At 37.9% G+C, this 18,773-nt stretch overlaps 1 protein-coding gene across 1 annotated transcript in view; it reads right to left on the bottom strand.

Annotated features, from left to right (window-relative positions):
* The window catches only part of LOC107729368 (glutathione S-transferase C-terminal domain-containing protein-like), a 51,833-nt gene extending 35,408 nt beyond the window's left edge, over positions 1 to 16,425 (bottom strand). The window contains exons 1-5 of the mRNA XM_016539848.1: positions 16,350 to 16,425; positions 15,704 to 16,164; positions 13,628 to 14,068; positions 8,924 to 9,181; positions 4,569 to 4,662 (exon numbers count right to left, since the gene is read on the bottom strand). Coding sequence (XP_016395334.1) covers positions 4,569 to 4,662; positions 8,924 to 9,181; positions 13,628 to 14,068; positions 15,704 to 16,120 — 1,210 coding nt within the window. The 5' untranslated portion in view covers positions 16,121 to 16,164; positions 16,350 to 16,425. The remainder of the gene's footprint in view (positions 1 to 4,568; positions 4,663 to 8,923; positions 9,182 to 13,627; positions 14,069 to 15,703; positions 16,165 to 16,349) is intronic.
* Positions 16,426 to 18,773: the final 2,348 nt, after the last annotated feature.

Genomic DNA, 18,773 nt, shown 5'->3' with positions numbered 1-18,773 from the left:
CACTTTCAATCCAGGAATGTGAATTTGAATTGAACTGGCCACAATCCACACAAAGTTGAATTGGAATGATAGGAGGAAGAACCTTCTGAAATGCAATTATTAATAAAGGTAATGTATTCTGGGAAATGAAGTGTTCTTATACCCTGATGCACAAAAGTAAAATACAAATTTTAGAACTTTTAGAACCATTGTTTAAACTTAAAAAAAAAGGCTTTTTCAAGCAAACATTCAAAGTTAAAAAATTACAATTATATGAATTTCAATTTATTTTAATTCTTCATTCTGATATTCAAACTGGAATTCCACATCAAGTTTGTTATTTTAAATTTAAGAGCTGAAGTGGAATTTAAAAGGTATTTTCAATTCAACTCTGAATGGTGCTTTGAGAAGTGGGAGCAACAACACTGACTAATTCAGGTATAAGTCAAGCTACAGTAATTCTTCACAATGCTTCTAAATGTGTTAATACAGGCAAGCCACTAAAGTGAGCAATAATGGGCAAAGCAGCATGTAATCACTGCCTCAGACTGCCTTCCTTTTGGGGAAGAAGTGGCCTAATGGTTAGAGAGTCGGACTCGTAACCCAAAGGTTGCGGGTTCGAGTCTCGTACCGGCAGGGATTGTAGGTGGGGGGAGTGAATGTACAGCGCTCTCTCCCACCTTCAATACCACGACTGAGGTGCCCTTGAGCAAGGCACCGAACCCCCAACTGCTCCCCGGGCGCCGCAGCAAAAATGGCTGCCCACTGCTCCGGGTGTGTGTTCACTGCTGTGTGTGTGCACTAAGGATGGGTTAAATGCAGAGCACTAATTCCTAGTATGGGTAACCATACTTGGCCACATGTCACGTCACTTTCACTTTCACTTTCACTACAGTTTCCAAGTTTCGGGGTGCATAGGTTATTTGGAGTCACCAAGAAACAAAGTCATGTCTGCAAGGTTGCTACAGGGTTGCATGCCAGCCTCATACTGTGCTGATCACTTTTATAAGTCAGCCAAGAAGGTCTCTTCCAGTCTAAAAACCAGTACTGACCGAACGTTTGCCAACTGTCAAAGTTTAGCTCCTTAAAATGAAGCAGCATATGTCTTTGAGGGTTTAGAAGTCATTTCTAAGTCCTTCAATCATGTGACTGAGCAATAATGCTTCTTTGAAGGTTCTGGAGGCTTTAATTTGACCTTCCCTCCTCTATGGCTATAAACTGTCTAGAGGTGAAGCATTTCAGACAAGTAGCTGCCAAAACAGGCAGTCGCTTCCGGAATGCACCTCCCGTGTAAACGGCCCCTTCCCACATAAACACACTGGAGTGTCTTAATGCTCAACAGGGCCGGTGTTGACAGTGGGAATGAATTCACATTCAAGGCACCACCGCCAACCACGTTTCCCAGGTGGCCCCCGGGGCTTCTCTCTGCTCTGTAGTGGTGACAGCGACTAGTTCTCTCTCCTGCTCTCAACAAACTGCATAATAAGACACCCTGGCGATGCAATCCTCCCACAGACTGCCCTCAATTTAAAACAATATTTATCAGCACTATGGAGGTGGTTTGCAAAATGTGGGTGGTAGTTGCGGTAGTCTCACAAACGTCTAAATATTTAGCTAAAATGGCTCCCAAAGAAAACTGTCAATAAATAAAATTCATTTGCTGCCTTTTTGGGAACGGAGCGTGTCAAATTTACAAAAACTCCAGTGCTGAAGCCAATCTCTCAAATGAAACAGGACTCTGTAATCTTGTCCATACGACAGCTCCTCTATAGATGTGCCCACGTACCAACATCTTATCCAATGACGCAGACATTGAAACTAACGCACCCTGAAACAACTAATTGCGGGTAAAAATATTACAAGAGAAGTAGAAAATGTCCCAGAGGACACTCTAAATGTTTAATGAGAACATGGGGTTATCATCATCACACACATAGTGGGAAAATCATGTAAAGATGATGTTTAGTCCGACAATGGGAAGGGGCCCAAAATGGTGCCTTGAGGCACTCCTACACCATCTTCTAGTCAGGAACTCTACTGACTAGCACTTAAACATCAGGAGACTATGTTTTCCTTTGTGTGGGAAGGCAGGATCTGCTGACTGCACATCTAAATGTGTGCTTGAGTAATCTGGTTTTAAAGTTAAGATACAACAAATCAAGAGTCCAAGCTCTGGGCGGCACAGGCAGACTGCTGATACACTTTCTCCAACAGTTGCAGACTATGACAATCCCATAACAATGGAGCTTGTCTTCACTCCACAGGTTACCTGACTGTTGAAAGATGACAGGAGCGATTAGTGGAGCGCTGTAGCGATAGAGGATTCGTAACAAACAGCAGAACATACAGGCCTCTCTGTTCTTACACCTTCTCTCGGTTACCGCTCATGAATTCAGAACTTGAAAAGACATTAGAGGGAGGAATGTGTGGGCATGTGCTGACAGACAGTGCTACTATAGTAAAGGAAAAGACGGTACCAAATAAAAGCAACATACTTTTGCATGTGGGGGTTCACCTAAGTGCCTATGTTCAGAGTGTGTCTTGTTCTCAGAACTGTTTTCTCTGAAGTGCCCTGCATTAAAACACTAGAAAATCAGCAGCAGAGGAAACATGACTCATGGACCATCAAAATGTCCAGGGAATTTGTTCTTCTCAGCACATTGCAGACAATCATACTCCTTCAGGAGTTCATCTCGGAAACAGACTTTGGTGCAAATGTGAACAAAGCAATAGAAGTTCACTATACAGACTGCACTAAACAGAGGGGGAAAAAATCTCCTAAAAGCCTCAAATTATAAGCAGTCTCAGAATGCAAGTGGAAGATATTCAGTTATTATTTTGAGAGAAAGTAAAAATCATGAAACTCTCCTTCGACCCTGGCAGGAAAAAGCAGTTACTTTGGACTTACAGTACAATACTGAATATGTCATATGGGCAAGGGACTCAGAAACTGCTAATTGAACCATTCCAAACCTGTATTTCCATTTACTCATGGAAAACAAAAAGAGAAGAAGGTTCAAGAAGTCTACTGAAGGCATATGATAGCTTTGTGAAAGGAGCAGACCAAAATGTAAGTATAATCTTGTTTATTAGCTGTGGTCACCATTAACGTTCTATACATGGAAAAAAAGCAGCTTAGGCAATCTGCAATAAATAACTCCTTTTGTGGTCTATGAGGATGAAAAAAGGAAGCCATACAGTTTTTTTCATTTTGGGGTGACCTATTTCTTTAAATATGCAGGGGGAAAAAAACAAGAGAGGATCAGTGTTACTTTAGTATCATTGATGTACTATTATATATTTTTAATTAATATTCTGATTAGATTTTATTTAAGTAGATAAAGTTTTAGTAACAGTGCTGTATGTTTTTGTCATTTTTATTAATATATTTTTTAATGTGCCTATATAGTCCTTCTATTCATTTTTATTTGCATTTTAGTTATTTTAGTCAAAGTTAAAAAAAAGAAAAAAAGAAAATGAGACATGATGGCTTGGCACCTAGCTGAAATAAAAAAAAAAGTTGCATTTTTTTTTAATGTTTTATTTAAGTTAACATTTATTTTAAGTTACATTTTCTGCTTTATAATACATTTTAGTCTTAGTTTTTATTTTAGTTTTACTTAATGATAATAACACTGGAAAAGATGCCCTACCCTCCATACAAATTTGAGATTGGTATTTCTTTTCAAAATCTTCCCTCAAAAAGTAGACAATTAGGAATTTTTTTTTTGTTTCTTTCTTACCAACCAGAATTGTATGTAGTCTTTTGACTCAAGTAAATTATGCTCTCAGGGGCGTGGGTCGATGAGGATTGTTCCCAGACTCTTTAAACGAACTGGATTTCTGTCTCTCCACGGAGCTCACTTGATGGTCTGTGCGAGGTGATTGGCATCTCACTCATTCCTGGTGAAAAAACTGCCTGCTGTTCGAGCTAGTTAAGACCCCAGAGCACATGACACAGGATAGGCATGAATATTCACATTTCTACAGGTATGGCAATAATTTACTTTCAAAAAGTCAAAACAATGCATAGATGTAGGAGACAAAAATGCTCCAAAACTGTTTTTAGATTACTTATTCTATGCCCATCAATCCTAGACATTAAATCTGTCACTACATCAATTGTTGAAATCATATCAAAGCCAGTTCCTTTGTAGGCACTGTGTGAAGCAGCAACAGTTGAAAATGAAATCAAGGAAACCAAGGAAGCGCAGCAATACTGTTATTTCTTTGACAAGTATATTACCTGTCAGGCAGAGTGGATTACAATTTCAAATGCTAAAAAAAAGGAGCGGGAAAACAATTCTCAACATCCTTATAGGATTGGCTGATGGAAATAATTCAAAACAAGGTTTTATTGACACGTAGAGTAGAGGGAGACAAGGAATAAATGAGGGGAAAAAAAGGGGGAAATGCCTTTGTGTCAATACAACCTTGTTTTGTTTAAATGCATCGGCTGCATGACTACCAATATAGTTCTACACAAATATTTAAATATTATATATGAATCAAAAAGATACTCATCACAACTGGCATGTTAAGAGTGAAGGGTTGTGTTGCACTTGTGTGGAAAATACACCCAAGGTTACCTTCAGTGGGGTTGACAGCTGCCGGTAGGCTCTCCCAATCAACTGTCCATGAAGGGCAAGGGTGAGCAGCATAAACAGCATCAATCCCATTCTCCTGCAGGACAAAAGAACATATAAACACAGGTTAAACCATAGACTACCGACAGAAGCCTCCAGGCAACAGCTTTTTACTGAAGCTGAGCACTTTTCACACTTCCTCAGAACACCTGAGACAAGGTGGTAATTAAATCAGGAACCTGTTACGGAGCAGTTCATCCCACTTTAGAAACTCCTTTAAAGGTTGAAGTCCTATAATTGGTTTTACATGTTTCCTAGTTGGTACTTAGTCATCAAAGAGACCTACAGGAATGGATAAAAAATGTGTGCTATGATGATTATTCCACATTGTGAATATGAGATGTAAACCAAATACTAATACATGCAATGCTACAGACACAGAAGTATATGGTGTTGTGTTGGGGGACTCTATAGGGTACTTTTTTAGTATCAATGACAAATTTTCACCAGTCTGGCAAGATGAACTTGGTGACCTGTTTAGAATGAAATTAACCTGAACTACCAAACAAACTCATGTGGAACGGGGTGAAGACAGAGTGAGATTGGTGTTAAAACCTCTAGGAAATGTTTTGTTTGATAAAACATACAGACAATAAGTAATTATACGAATAGTTCAACCATTCAGGTTTAAAAAAAAAAAGGATGTAAAAGACGACTAAAGAATCAGACTAAAGAAAAAGACAGTCTATCCCCCGGTTTCACAGACAAGGCTTAAGCCTAGTCCAGGGCCGGCGCCAGGGCACCTCAGTCGAGGGGGCATTTAAATTTCACAAATTTGCACAAATCACCCCTCGGTCCCTTCGCTGCGGGGCCCCCTTAAGCGCGGGCCCAGTGTGACCGCTCCAGTTGCACCCCCCTAAGAACGGCCCTGTGTCTACATACAAAAGGTCTGTAAAGTCATAAGAATTATACAATCAATAAAGTGAAAACACACAAAAAAAGCAATGTACAACAAAAAAACCCAGACTAATAATGCACTGCTTTCTAATACCCCTGAATATCGCATTATCTTTTATATAATTTATTTAAAAAATAATTTATTTCTCTTCTTGCAATGTAGGCACATTTTTTTATTTATTTGAAATGTGCAATGAACACTTAAGAATCCTGCAAATGATTAAAAATCAGTCCAGACGGTCCCAAAACACGATTATAAAATGGAGAGTTCCAGTCCCAGGTTCTGATTGGCCACCACAACATTCCAGACATGCTAAAATGCACAATATAATACGCAAATATAGCTAATCTGCTGCGTGTCATGCCTAACGACACCCTTTAGCCACACCTAAATTCACAAACCGTAATAAATCTTGGAGCTTGTGAGATGCTCTTGGTTATTGATTTAGAATAGGTCTGGATCTGGTTGTTACACAGTTGTTAGTGATGGTGCATCTCTGTTTGCTGCTCTGTCATTACAAATCCAGGCTGGCCATAAGGTTTGGCTCTGCGGATGAAAATGTCATTTGCTCTAAAGCAATGAGCCACCAGCAACAGCTGCAGAGCAGACCTAAAGCAGAAAGCACGCAGCCTGGAAAATCCCAGTGGACTGCTATGCATTAAGAGAGCCTGCTGAGCTCCAACTCATTCACACACACCAAATTGATATCCACTAGCGTGACGGGAAATATCAGATTTATAGTTGCTAAATGCCAGAGGTGGCAAACACCAAACACACACACAAGAAAAGCTGGAAGAGAAGTTCTGCAGCAGGCCTGAAAACTCGACGGCAGCTGTGCGTTTTTATCACCTGCTGGGGACACGGCTGCAGTACTGTGGTCCGGGGCAGACAGAAAAGAGACCCAGCGTTGTTACTCTGTTTGCCTCTCCTGTGGGAGTCGTACAGCAGAAGTGTATGAGAGACCACTGTGGGCTCTCTACTCATTATGGGCATATTTCTTCACCGATGAAGTGTTGTTGGAGTTTGTGGGCCGTTTAGATGCTAGGTAAATCAGCAGGTCTGCTATGGAAGTGGTGGGAAATTGAATAAGCAGGCAGAAGACTGCACAGGAGGTTATGGACTGAATCAACGGTTCCTCCTGGGAAAAAGAGAGCACTCATCAGGACACAGTAATGATGTCACAAGCGGAGCTTTCCATGAAATACAGCCTTATGAGTGCATTATTATCTGGAAAGGTGAGGAAACATGGGGGTCTGTGACTACAGCAAGTGATTCATCATAAAGAAACAACAATATTGTATATAGTACTGCCTTACAAAGTTGTAAAATTGGTGGGAAAACCACAAACTAGTACAAAGTTACAGGGGTAAACACAGCCCTTAAAAAGTATATTGGCAGTACCATGATAAAGCAACCTTATCAGATGGTAATACCAAGGCCTTTTGATATATAGTAGCCCCGATCCAATTGAAACACTAAATCAACTGCTTTTAATATCTTTCTTTAAAATAAAAGCCACTTGTAACAATATTTTATTATATAACGTATATAATTTTTATAAAGACATACATACGTTTTTAAGTGTGATGCAATTATTATTATTTTTTTACCATGATCAAAGAATATAACATGGTAAATGTCCAAAAACGGGTGTACTATTAGTTTTTATGTTGCACAAGAAGGTACCTTGGTTAATATAGTTAAATGTTTCAGACGTTGCTATATGATCACTATGGTTCTTTTTGTTTAAGAACAAACTCCATCGTACACTTGTGGTTCAACGTTAGCCCACCTCGGAGGACAAACGTGCTTGAAAAATTGATCTCCTCTTTGTGAAGAGAAGAAAAATGGAATTAGGTGAACTGTGAGAAAAGAATAATTTCTTTCACAGTTTTGATATAATCCATCACTATTAATTAAATGAAAACATGTGGTGTACTGGTTTCTTAAAGACAATGAAGATAAATGAATCTGGTACTTCTTTTTAAAATAAAATTAATGGACCAAAATATAGAACTTGTTTAATTGTTCTCTTTTTTTAAATCGAGGAAGACTTGAGTTTTGACTCATGAGAGCCATTTATTTTCAAGGCCATAATACCAATTCGTTCTCAATGAAAACTCTTCAATAAAAACAAATCTTGACATTTAATACCTAGTTGCAATACTGTTCGAAAGTTTGAGATTGTTAAGTTTATTATGTTTTTGAAAGGCTGCATTTATTTGATGAAAAATACAGTAAAACAGTAATACAGTAAAATATTACTACAATTTAAAAGAACTGTTTGCTATTTTTATATATTTTAAAATGTAATTTGTTACTGTGATGCAAAGCTGAACTTTCAGCATCATTACTCCAGTCTTCAGTGTCACATGATCCTTCAGAAATAATTCTAATATGCTGATTTGATGCTCAAGAAACTTTTATAATTATCAAGGTTGAACAAGTAAATAGATGAGCAGCTGCAGATTTTTTTTTTTTTGTGACAATGTAAAATTCTTTAATGTGACTTTTGATCAATTTAATGCAACTTTGCTGAAAAAAGTAGTAGTGTATATATTGTACAAATACTGAACACTGTGCCCATGAAAGTTCCTGTAAAAATCTAGTGGCAAAATAAACAACTATTCAATTCAACACAATTTTTGGCGTATATAAATAGCGATGATATTAATAATTGTGATTTACAGTCTGCAGAAGTGTGAAGAACTACAAAATCCATATTTATTTTCTGCAATATCTTATTTTTATGAAGAAAAATAAGCAAATGTGCACTGAATTCCTGTTTCTCGTGTTCTTTTGATCTGCTTACGCATGAAATTAGGTTACTGATCACATTAATTTCTTTTTAAATGAATCTCGTGAATGCTTTCTTTTATTTACGGATTAGAACATTTCATGATAAATGTAAGCATTTCATTATATGTTAAGGTTTATCCGTTATAACCCTCCACATATTCTTTACCACAACTAATGAACGTCAGACACACAGCTGAAAGAAATCGCAGCGCTTGTCGGAGTCAGACAGCCCCGTAATACCAGCCTCCTTAAAGTATCAAGTGGCAGGGAGTCCCATCAGTTAAGAGCGAGTCAGTACGGCTGCTGTTCTGCCTCGCTGGAGTGCATAAATCCTTTATCATCGTGGTTCAGGCCCGCAGTGGCACACAGGGCTGCCGTAAGGGGACGAGAGCACAGCACTGAACGTATTGAGAGCAGATCGCCGTTTAGGGATTATGTGAGTTCGCCACTGACAGGTTTAGTGAAGTGGCAAAGAGAAGCGCTTCTGTGCGCGGCATGTGTAATCTCCTTCCGTGAGCGGGACGAGTTAGGGAAAGAGGAACAAGGAGAATAAATTAAGAGAGCAAGAGAGCGGGAGAAAAAGTGAGTGAAATTCAATTACTTGCAGTTTGGAGAGAGTTAGCCGCGGGCCCCCGACGAAGGGCTCTTGCTTGAGTTTTGGCCCTTCCTGCTTTGCTCCACTGGGTTGTAGGGCCTCCAGCTGGGGAGGGCAAGGGTCAACCGTGCTGAGACTGAGGAGGGCCATCCCACAATCCTTTGCAGCCCTCAGTATGCTGGGGAGCTCCTGTACACGCTGGTACCATCTCAGCAGCAAAGGGAGATGGGAGAGGGTGGAGGGGGTGTGCTTTTGGAGGGAGATCTGGAACGGAAAGACTTTATATTATATTTATTATATTATATTATATTAAAATATCAAAAATAAGTCTGGGTATGAAATTGCCATATGAAATTATATTTTGCATTAAGAAAATGATGATATTTAGGACTGTTCTAAAGATCAAATGGTTTGTATAGTAATATTTTGTATGACAATTAAGCACACTTATTGCAATGCAATGCAAAAAAGATATTTAAATTGCAAAATATTCATGCATCTTGGAATTATTTGTAAGACTTTAACGTAAGCTATTTAATATATACATATACACAAATGTTTATATTAAATAATTTAATAATATTTTTTGCATTGCTGTCATTAAAAATATTACAACACAAAACATTCAATCTTTAGAACAGTTCTAAATATGGTCAACATTTTCTTAATGCAAAATTCTTAATATAGATAGATATGTGCGTGTACGTGTACGTTGTGCTCCTGTGGAGTTTTCTAAAAAGCATGAATGCATATTAATAAATGCACACTGACAGCGAGGCGCTGTGATTTAAGTAACCCATCAAAGTGTTGTGCCCACTGAACCGAGATCAGCTCCATAGCTGCGACGCTCTATCATCGCTCCACAGAGGAAAGACGGAGAGAAAGGGATGAGGAGGACAGAAGGAGGGAGACATGCTAGACGGAGTGTGAAACTAGGAGGCGCCGATGCGCCACTGACCACAGAGATTTTGCATTGCTGTCATTAAAAATATTACAACACAAAACATTCAATCTTTAGAACAGTTCTAAATATGGTCAACATTTTCTTAATGCAAAATTCTTAATATAGATAGATATGTGCGTGTACGTGTACGTTGTGCTCCTGTGGAGTTTTCTAAAAAGCATGAATGCATATTAATAAATGCACACTGACAGCGAGGCGCTGTGATTTAAGTAACCCATCAAAGTGTTGTGCCCACTGAACCGAGATCAGCTCCAGAGCTGCGACGCTCTATCATCGCTCCACAGAGGAAAGACTGAGAGAAAGGGATGAGGAGGACAGAAGGAGGGAGACATGCTAGACGGAGTGTGAAACTAGGAGGCACCGATGCGCCACTGACCACAGAGAGCCAAGAGCGAGAGAACGACAGGAGGAGAATGAACAATGCAGAGAGGAGAGAGAAATGGATGACAGACACACACAAACTTCACCTCAAAGACACACCACAGGGTTTCTGAAGGGACAAAGTCTCCATGATATTCTGCTCCCTAGCTATCACTTCAAAGTACATCTGTGGTGTGGACGTCTATGTCTAGAATACATTAAGGTATCATTCTTGTCCACAACCCTGGGGATGAGCAATAATAGCAGTTATGTATGTCTAATTGAAATGTAAATCATCAAAAATAGTAATAAAATTCAAAATAAGCATTAAAAGAATATTAAATTGCTGTATGCTCACATATGTGTGGCATTAAGTCATTTCAGGTCATCCCTCTTATTCTTCACAAAACCAAACTGGAGAGTACAGCTAGGCAATTACAATGGAAGTGAATGGGGCCATTTTTTGATAGATTTAAAAGCAGAAATGTGATGCTTATAATTTTATAAAGGCACATCAATTATTCTTTGAAACAGTCTTAGGATTTTAGGGTTTAACGCATTACGTTGTCAAACTGGATATAGCTTTACACAAAAAAGTTAGCAAGTGATTCTTTCACACTAAAATTACACCAAAATACATATTGTTTAGGTTGTGTGGATACACCATTGAAACAGTATATGTATATCAGTGTGTGTAACGTCATATATTTTTACTGTTTCAGTAAAGTGTAAATGCCTTACTGTATCCTACATCTTTATTTGTTTAAAGAAAATGAGGAACGTGTAATCAAAATTACGCCACAAATGCTGTCCATTGAGCTTAATTTTTTAGAAGGTGAATCACAACATTATAAAACTGAAGTCAAAACTGAAATCAGGAGTCGGTGGTGATAGCCTTGTGGACAGCGTGCCGACATAAAGCGCCGCCGCGCTACGGTTGTCCCGAGTTCGAATCCCGACCCGAGGACTCTTCCCAATCCTGCCCCCCTATCTCTCTCAGGATACAAAAAAAAAAATCATATGACCCCAACATTTTTTTTTTTAAAATCAACGTTTAAGAATAAAAACTGAGGTCGTTTCAGACTGTGTAAACTGTGTAATGGCTTTACAAGGGAAAGAACTTCATCTAGTGGCTTTGGCTAAAGTAAACAGTCTCTCAGAGCACACTTGTCACCCCAAGAGAGGGGCGGGGTCAGCAGAGCTCATTAGCATTTAAAGAAACAAGCAAAAAAAAGATTTTTTTGTTATATAGCTGATTTTGACAAGGTAAAAAGGGGTGTTTTTTACACTACCATTGAGAAATTTTAAATGCCTTACTGTATCCTACATCTTTATTTGTTTAAAGAAAATGAGGAACGTGTAATCAAAATTACGCCACAAATGCTGTCCATTGAGCTTAATTTTTTAGAAGGTGAATCACAACATTATAAAACTGAAGTCAAAACTGAAATCAGGAGTCGGTGGTGATAGCCTTGTGGACAGCGTGCCGACATAAAGCGCCGCCGCGCTACGGTTGTCCCGAGTTCGAATCCCGACCCGAGGACTCTTCCCAATCCTGCCCCCCTATCTCTCTCAGGATACAAAAAAAAAAATCATATGACCCCAACATTTTTTTTTTTAAAATCAACGTTTAAGAATAAAAACTGAGGTCGTTTCAGACTGTGTAAACTGTGTAATGGCTTTACAAGGGAAAGAACTTCATCTAGTGGCTTTGGCTAAAGTAAACAGTCTCTCAGAGCACACTTGTCACCCCAAGAGAGGGGCGGGGTCAGCAGAGCTCATTAGCATTTAAAGAAACAAGCAAAAAAAAGATTTTTTTGTTATATAGCTGATTTTGACAAGGTAAAAAGGGGTGTTTTTTACACTACCATTGAGAAATTTTAACCAAAGTATGCTATAGACTTTTCATTAAGACCCTAAAGAATCATAACTTGTGGAAAATGGGCATCCGATGACCCCTTTAAGTTTATTGCAAAATATTCATAGTTATGCAAATAGTAAGTAGTTTGAGACTGTTGGGAAACTGACTTACGTCATTTGCAGTGAGTTGATGGGTGCTAAAATGTTCTTTTAGCATGATTTGCTTGTTTTAGGTTCTCTGATTAGTTAAGATTTCTCTGCAGAATCCTAGGTAATGTAGTTTTCACCTGACAACTTCAAAAAAAAAAAAAAAAGCATATACCACCGATCAATAACCTCACAGCAGGTCTGACTTTAAAGGTTTTTAAGTTTTCATTCAAAATCAAATTAAAAAAAAAAAACAAATGGGATTTTTCTAGAACTGTTGTACTCTATTCCTTTAACACCTCCAACCAAACGAAGAAAAGAGTCTAATAACTGTATGCAGTGGAGGATTCTGACTGGCTGTCAGTGATTTTATACTTCATCAGCAGGAAAAAAAATATGTTTTGAAAGTGATTCCAACAATATTTTTCCTCTGTATCATTACCATTATGGCTGTGGTGTGTACGTCACTATTTTCATAGAATTAAGCCCCGTTCACACCAAGAACGATAACGATATTAGCGTCCACACCAGCGGACGATATCGTCTGTTTATTCCAAGCGCATGCTCTTCTGCCGCTTTAAATTCTTGAGCTCGTTATAACAGGATTGATTCTGATTGGCTGTCAATGTTTTTATCGTTCATCAGCTGGAAAAAAAAAATCGCTTAGAAATGATTCCAACGATATTGTTTCTCTCTGCCATTATCGTTATAGTTGGGGTGTGGACTCTGCCATTCTTTATTATTGAGAACGATTTTTAGAACTATATCTTTATCGTTATCTTTATAGTTATCGTGCTTGGTGTGAACGGGCCTTTAGAATGATTAAAAACTTCATAGTTATATTGTTATTGTTTGGCAGGCGATATAACTGCAATAATGCTGCCTACTGCTTTATTTTATTAGTGTCTCCACCAACAGATGATAACATTCTGACTGTTACCCTCTGTTGGTGTAGTCACTAATGCAGTTATCCTTATAGCTACCATTCTTGATGAGAACAGGCCTTTATTAAATCCACTGCCACAGATTTTCTGCTTCTCAAGAGTAATAGTCTAACAAACACTGGTGTCAGACTGCGTCAAGCTCTTAAGACTGAAAGAGTTCAGGGACATTGCAGCGCAAAGAATCTAATTCACCGTCCCACGCAACACTGATCCATTTCAATTGCAACAGAAACTACCGGCCTTATTTAATGCAGGACTGAGAGAATCACCTTGAAGTAGGAGAAGTCAAAGAGGCACAAGAGACGTCTGTGTTTGACATAACTTGAAAGCACCTGTGAGCCTACTGCTAAAATGAATGAATGACTGGCTCTCTTTGTGAGGAATTGTGATTTATAAGTAATGAGATAAAAACTGCTTTCGATTTGTTTGTTTTACCAGGTATTGATGGACGCAGGGCAGCAGGACAACATCAGTGAGAGTGAAATAGAGCCCTTCTGCAAACACATGCTCCAGCTCTGGCAAATCTGTGGTCTTGACTTTCCTGATGTCAGAGCGCTCCCTGGTGGAGGGAGCAGGAACTGCATCTGCAGAGAGCTTCGCCAGAGCAGCAGTGAGCTCAACACCTGGATGTGATTCATTCGGATGACTCTCCGTCTCTGTATTAGGGCCTTTTAGTTGAGAATCGCCCTTCTTCTGCTGTTGTAGCTTCTGTCGGCGTATCTTGTCATCATTGTGGACCTTGACGGGTTTCCCTAACCTCTTTTCTAAGTTCAGGATCGCAGCAGGAAGTCGACACATCTGGTCTTCAGGGTTTTGTAAGTGTCGGTCCACTGTAGAGGGAATGTCCAGCTCACACAGTCTAGTCCACTGACTCACCTGAGAAGCAAAGACGGTTAGAAATCTTTTAATAACCGATAAATGTGATGTACGACCCATGAATTATATGAACGGATACTGTGGCATGCCTTTGTACATTTCCAGAGTTTCGTATAATTAAGCAAACTAACAATGTACTGATATTAAAATTGAGGCTTATACTGAAAATCTGATAATTACTTACATAACTGGTCAATAACTGATAAATGGCTGATGTTACAAACTGATACTATTTTGTTAACAAATTTAAATAATTAAAGCACATAAAAAGGATTACATTTTTGCCATAATTGATAACTATCCCTTTAAATTAGAGCTGGAAAATTGATATTAATCTTAAAACAAGCAGAAACAGTTAAATATGCAATAACGGCAGATGTAAATATTGGCCAATAATGAATATGGTGCACATATTGTTCATCTCTACAGTAAACCTGTGCTTTTTTAGCATTATTTACATACTATTATAGTATTTATAAATATTTTGAATGAGCTTTTTTATATTTTTTATACTTTTTCCTATATTTTTCGATTTTAATTTTAATTTAGACTGGTCTTTTAAAAGAAGTCTCCTAGGCTCACCAAGGCTGCATTTATTTGATCAAAAATACAGTAAAAACAGTAATATTGTGAAATATTATTACAAATTAAAATAACTAACTTCGATTTAATTATATTTTAAAATGTAATTTATTTCTGCGATGCAAAACTGAATTTTCAGCATTATTACTCCAGTCTTCAGTGTCACATGATCCTTCAGAAATCAGATATGCTGATTTAGTGCTCAAGAAGTATTTCTTAATATCAATAATGAATTTTTTATGCTTAATATCTTTTTTTGCCATACTTTATTTTTGTAGAATTTTTTTGGTATTTTTATACGTTTTTTTTCTTAAATATTTCTATTTACCTTTCATGTATTTTGGTTTTAGAGTTTTTGCAATTCTACTTCAACTTAAAATTACATTATTTCAGTTAGTTGCCAAGGAAACATTTAAAATTTTCATTTTAAGTTTCTTAAGTTTACGTTTATCCATCTGATATTTATATTTTATTTATTTTCACTGACTTAATTTTAATTACCAAAATCAATAATAGTTTTATTTAACAATAACAACACTGCATTCCCTTAAAGACACAATAACTCCATATTTGTTTCTCTGGTTCTTATTTGTTGTCCAAATGATCCGATATGACCCATGGCATATATCTGAATTTGTCATAGGCTGACTGACACACAACTTCCCAAAAATGGAAAACACACTTATAAAAATTGCCTTAAGGTATTTTCTAATATCCGACAGACATGACTGAAATAGGTGTCTTGAGACATCACACCTGTCCCACTGACAGCCCAAGGCTCTAAAAACAGCGAAAAAACAAACAGGAGAGCAACCCAAGTTTGTTTTTTGCTCTGTTAATGCCTTATAGCTACTATCTGCAAACGCTGAGCTCAAATGTCAACATGTGAATGTGTGATTCTGTGATGCTGAACTCCAAAATTTAAGTGATTGCGCCTGTCAAAACATGTCAACATGCTTGTCACCCTACAGCTACACTATTAGTTCAAACTTTTGACTACTCATCTGGATTTTAAGCATTTATCCTCTGGTTGTTTTTAACCTGTAATCTCACCTCAGCACAAGCCTTGAGACAGGTATTCTTGAAGCCCAAGAGTGACGCCACATCCCTACGGCCTGGCATCAGCTGGCATGCTCTCTGAATGATGTGTCTCAGTACGACAGCTAGGCCGGCTCTGCAAAAGCAAGCGCCAGGCTCCAGCGCAGCCGGAAGACGGCACATCCTAACCAGCCCTGGCAGCTCGTCCCTCCTCACTTCAGAGACAGCCAGACCCCCGGGCACTAGACCTGATAGGGGCGACAGGATACTTGCTTGATCTGTGACCAGGTAGACATGGAAGGATGCGCACTCTGTGTAGGACAGGAGGAAGAGGACAATAGAGGAGTGCAGCGGAAGAGACACGGCTCCATTCACAGTGGTCACCTCCAGATAGAGGCTCTCTCTGTCTTTTTGTGGCTCGGTTTGCTTCATTCTGACAGTCTAGTGGAGGGGAGACCACATGATGAACTTGAAATCTGCAAAATAAAAGAATGGACACATTAAAATGTAAAATCTGAACGTTTAGGAAGCATCATACCAGGGACAGACTTTAGTGTTATGTGCAGTGTTATGAACAAAATGTCAAATCATGTCAGCACAACAATCAATGAAAACTGACAAATGAAAAAAGAAATTACAAAAGAATGTGAAATGTACTTACATACAGTGTTTGAATTGAGCAAAACATCCACTAGTAAACACATGTGAAACTCTCGGTGTTACATTAAAAATAGTCCTATAAACCGACAAGCGCGTTTGAGTTCCACACACGCTTTACTTGACTTGCGTCAGTCGGTTTTTTATATATAATATGAGGCATGTAGCATTCATATATATATATATACACCAATTGTTTGTTGATCCTGGAACAACATTCCTATCAACCAATCAGAACTGAGGGATAACTTTTCAGGAAATATCTGTTTTAGGCTTACGATCAGGGTTAGGTGCTTCTACACCCTTGTTAATCAGCTATCATTTCACTTTTTAGAAATAAATTATGGGTATGGTTAGGTTTAGGGGTAGGGATTGGGTTAAGTCTATATTTTTGGACAGTTATGTTGATCCAGGATCAACAAAAGATGTTGATCCAGGAACATGTCTTACTTGGCAAAATCACGGCGACCATATATATATATATATATATATATACACTGAGGCATGTAGCATTCACTGTATGGCATTATTCCAGTAATTAAGTTATTTACAGGGGGAAACGTTGCAAACCGAGACTTCTGTTCATTTTGCAGATGTTAAAAACTATGCTGCACAAAACTATTTTTAATTATCGACACATAATTGATCTAACGAGCAGTGCGTGAATTATAATATAAACTAAACTGTGTTCGATTTTTTTTAATGATTTTGTACCTGTTTTTGTAGGCGCATTTTTTTAGACGCTGGGAACAGGAAAATCTATTTAGAGCAACTTTATTGTATTAATTAAAATATCGATATTTGGACCAGTGTATCGGTTCTCGTAAAGTATCACATGGAGAAAGACGACGATATATCGCCATATAGATATTTTGTCCCACCCCCAGTGTTGGGCAAGTTACTTCCAAAATGTAATACATTATATAGGCTATTACTTATTACTGGCTTTTGAAAGTAATAGTTACATAGCAAGCCTATAGGCTATTTTAGTTCTCCTCACTCCACAACAAATCCTTTAAACTGAACTGTATTCAGAACAAAACAAGAATGAAAAATATAAATTGCTAAACAAGCCAAAACGAATGAATTTAAAGCGAAACTGAAGGCAAATGCCTTTGTTCTCACGCAGCCGCCACTATCATCATATCATTTTGTACTTAACGTGCTTTCTGCAAAATAAATAAATAAATAAATCACACTCTTCACATGAACAAATATGTGCTTGGCCTGAGCTCAGGCTGAACGACACGGATTGTACGGACGATTTTAATTAACCAGTGTATCTATATTTGGTTGACTGTATTTTATTCTGATAATGAACGGCTGCAACGTTTGCAATGCTGTATGTTTGTGCGTGAGGTGCTGGCGCGATCGAACAGCGGAAACATAAAATAGCCTACTCCGTAATTTCGTTTTGTTAATCTGTTAATTATTTAAGTCAATATATATTTCGCGTATTAATTCCTTTTATATGTAGACTATGATTTAATAAAAACAGAGTGTTATTTTTAGTTAAACTTAATTTGTTGCTCGTCCGCCGCATTCTTTCTCTTCTCTGACCCCGCAGTATGCCCATCTCACAAATGTAGAGTCCGTCTCAGTCATCTCAACCATCGTTTTTTTTTTTTTTTTAGTTATTGCTTCGTGTGGATGTGGCCTAAGGTGTCAAAGAAAAGTCACTAGAGTTAACTTATTTGTTGTTTTTTTCACCATGGTATTTAACGTTCCGTTGCTATGGTTACCTCCTCATGCCAACGCAGCGAGTAGCTACGGGTGAAAATAAATAGGCTAAATAAAAAAATCTTACTTTTGTTGTCATTGAAACGTTTAAATAAACAACTGAAAAGAGTAGGCTGTATAAACTCCCAGGCAGGTACAAAGAATGTATGTCTCTTTCAAAAATCGTCCCTTACCATACCATGAAGTATGGAATCGTGATTATGTTTAGCCTATTAATTTAATCAATCTTACAATGGCCCAAAATTAAAGCCATTTTTGCATCCCAAATGCGGGTTTTGACAAAGAACATATTTCTTTGGTCTCCTAAAATCAGTCTCGCTTTAAATAAAGATAAAATATCGCGATTTCTATTAAAGATAAATAAAATAGGCCTACAGGCTTTGCAGAGGTCGAGATGCGACCTGAAAAAGGTAACGTTTCGTCTTTATTACGTTTTTTTTAGTAATAAATCTGTCAGTTTATGACCTCTAATTTAAAGCTGATTGTATTGAGATTGCATTAGAAATTAAAGAGTGTTAACTGTGACGTAAAGCTGTAATTCTGGAAGAATTTTTTGCCAGTGATGGGATTTCTCTATAGAATAATCCTGTTAGATCATTCTGATTATATTCTGAGATTTTTTTTTTTTATTTGCTTAATGTTCAGAGTCCATAGTCCTATTTAGTGAATACATCTAATCTTGAAAAGC

Source organism: Sinocyclocheilus rhinocerous, unplaced genomic scaffold (assembly GCF_001515625.1).
Source record: "Sinocyclocheilus rhinocerous isolate Xijiao unplaced genomic scaffold, SAMN03320098_v1.1 scaffold1148, whole genome shotgun sequence".
Classification (NCBI taxonomy): domain Eukaryota; kingdom Metazoa; phylum Chordata; class Actinopteri; order Cypriniformes; family Cyprinidae; genus Sinocyclocheilus; species Sinocyclocheilus rhinocerous.
The sequence above is the reverse complement of the archived record's forward strand: the minus strand, read 5'-3'. Positions and strand labels throughout refer to the sequence as shown.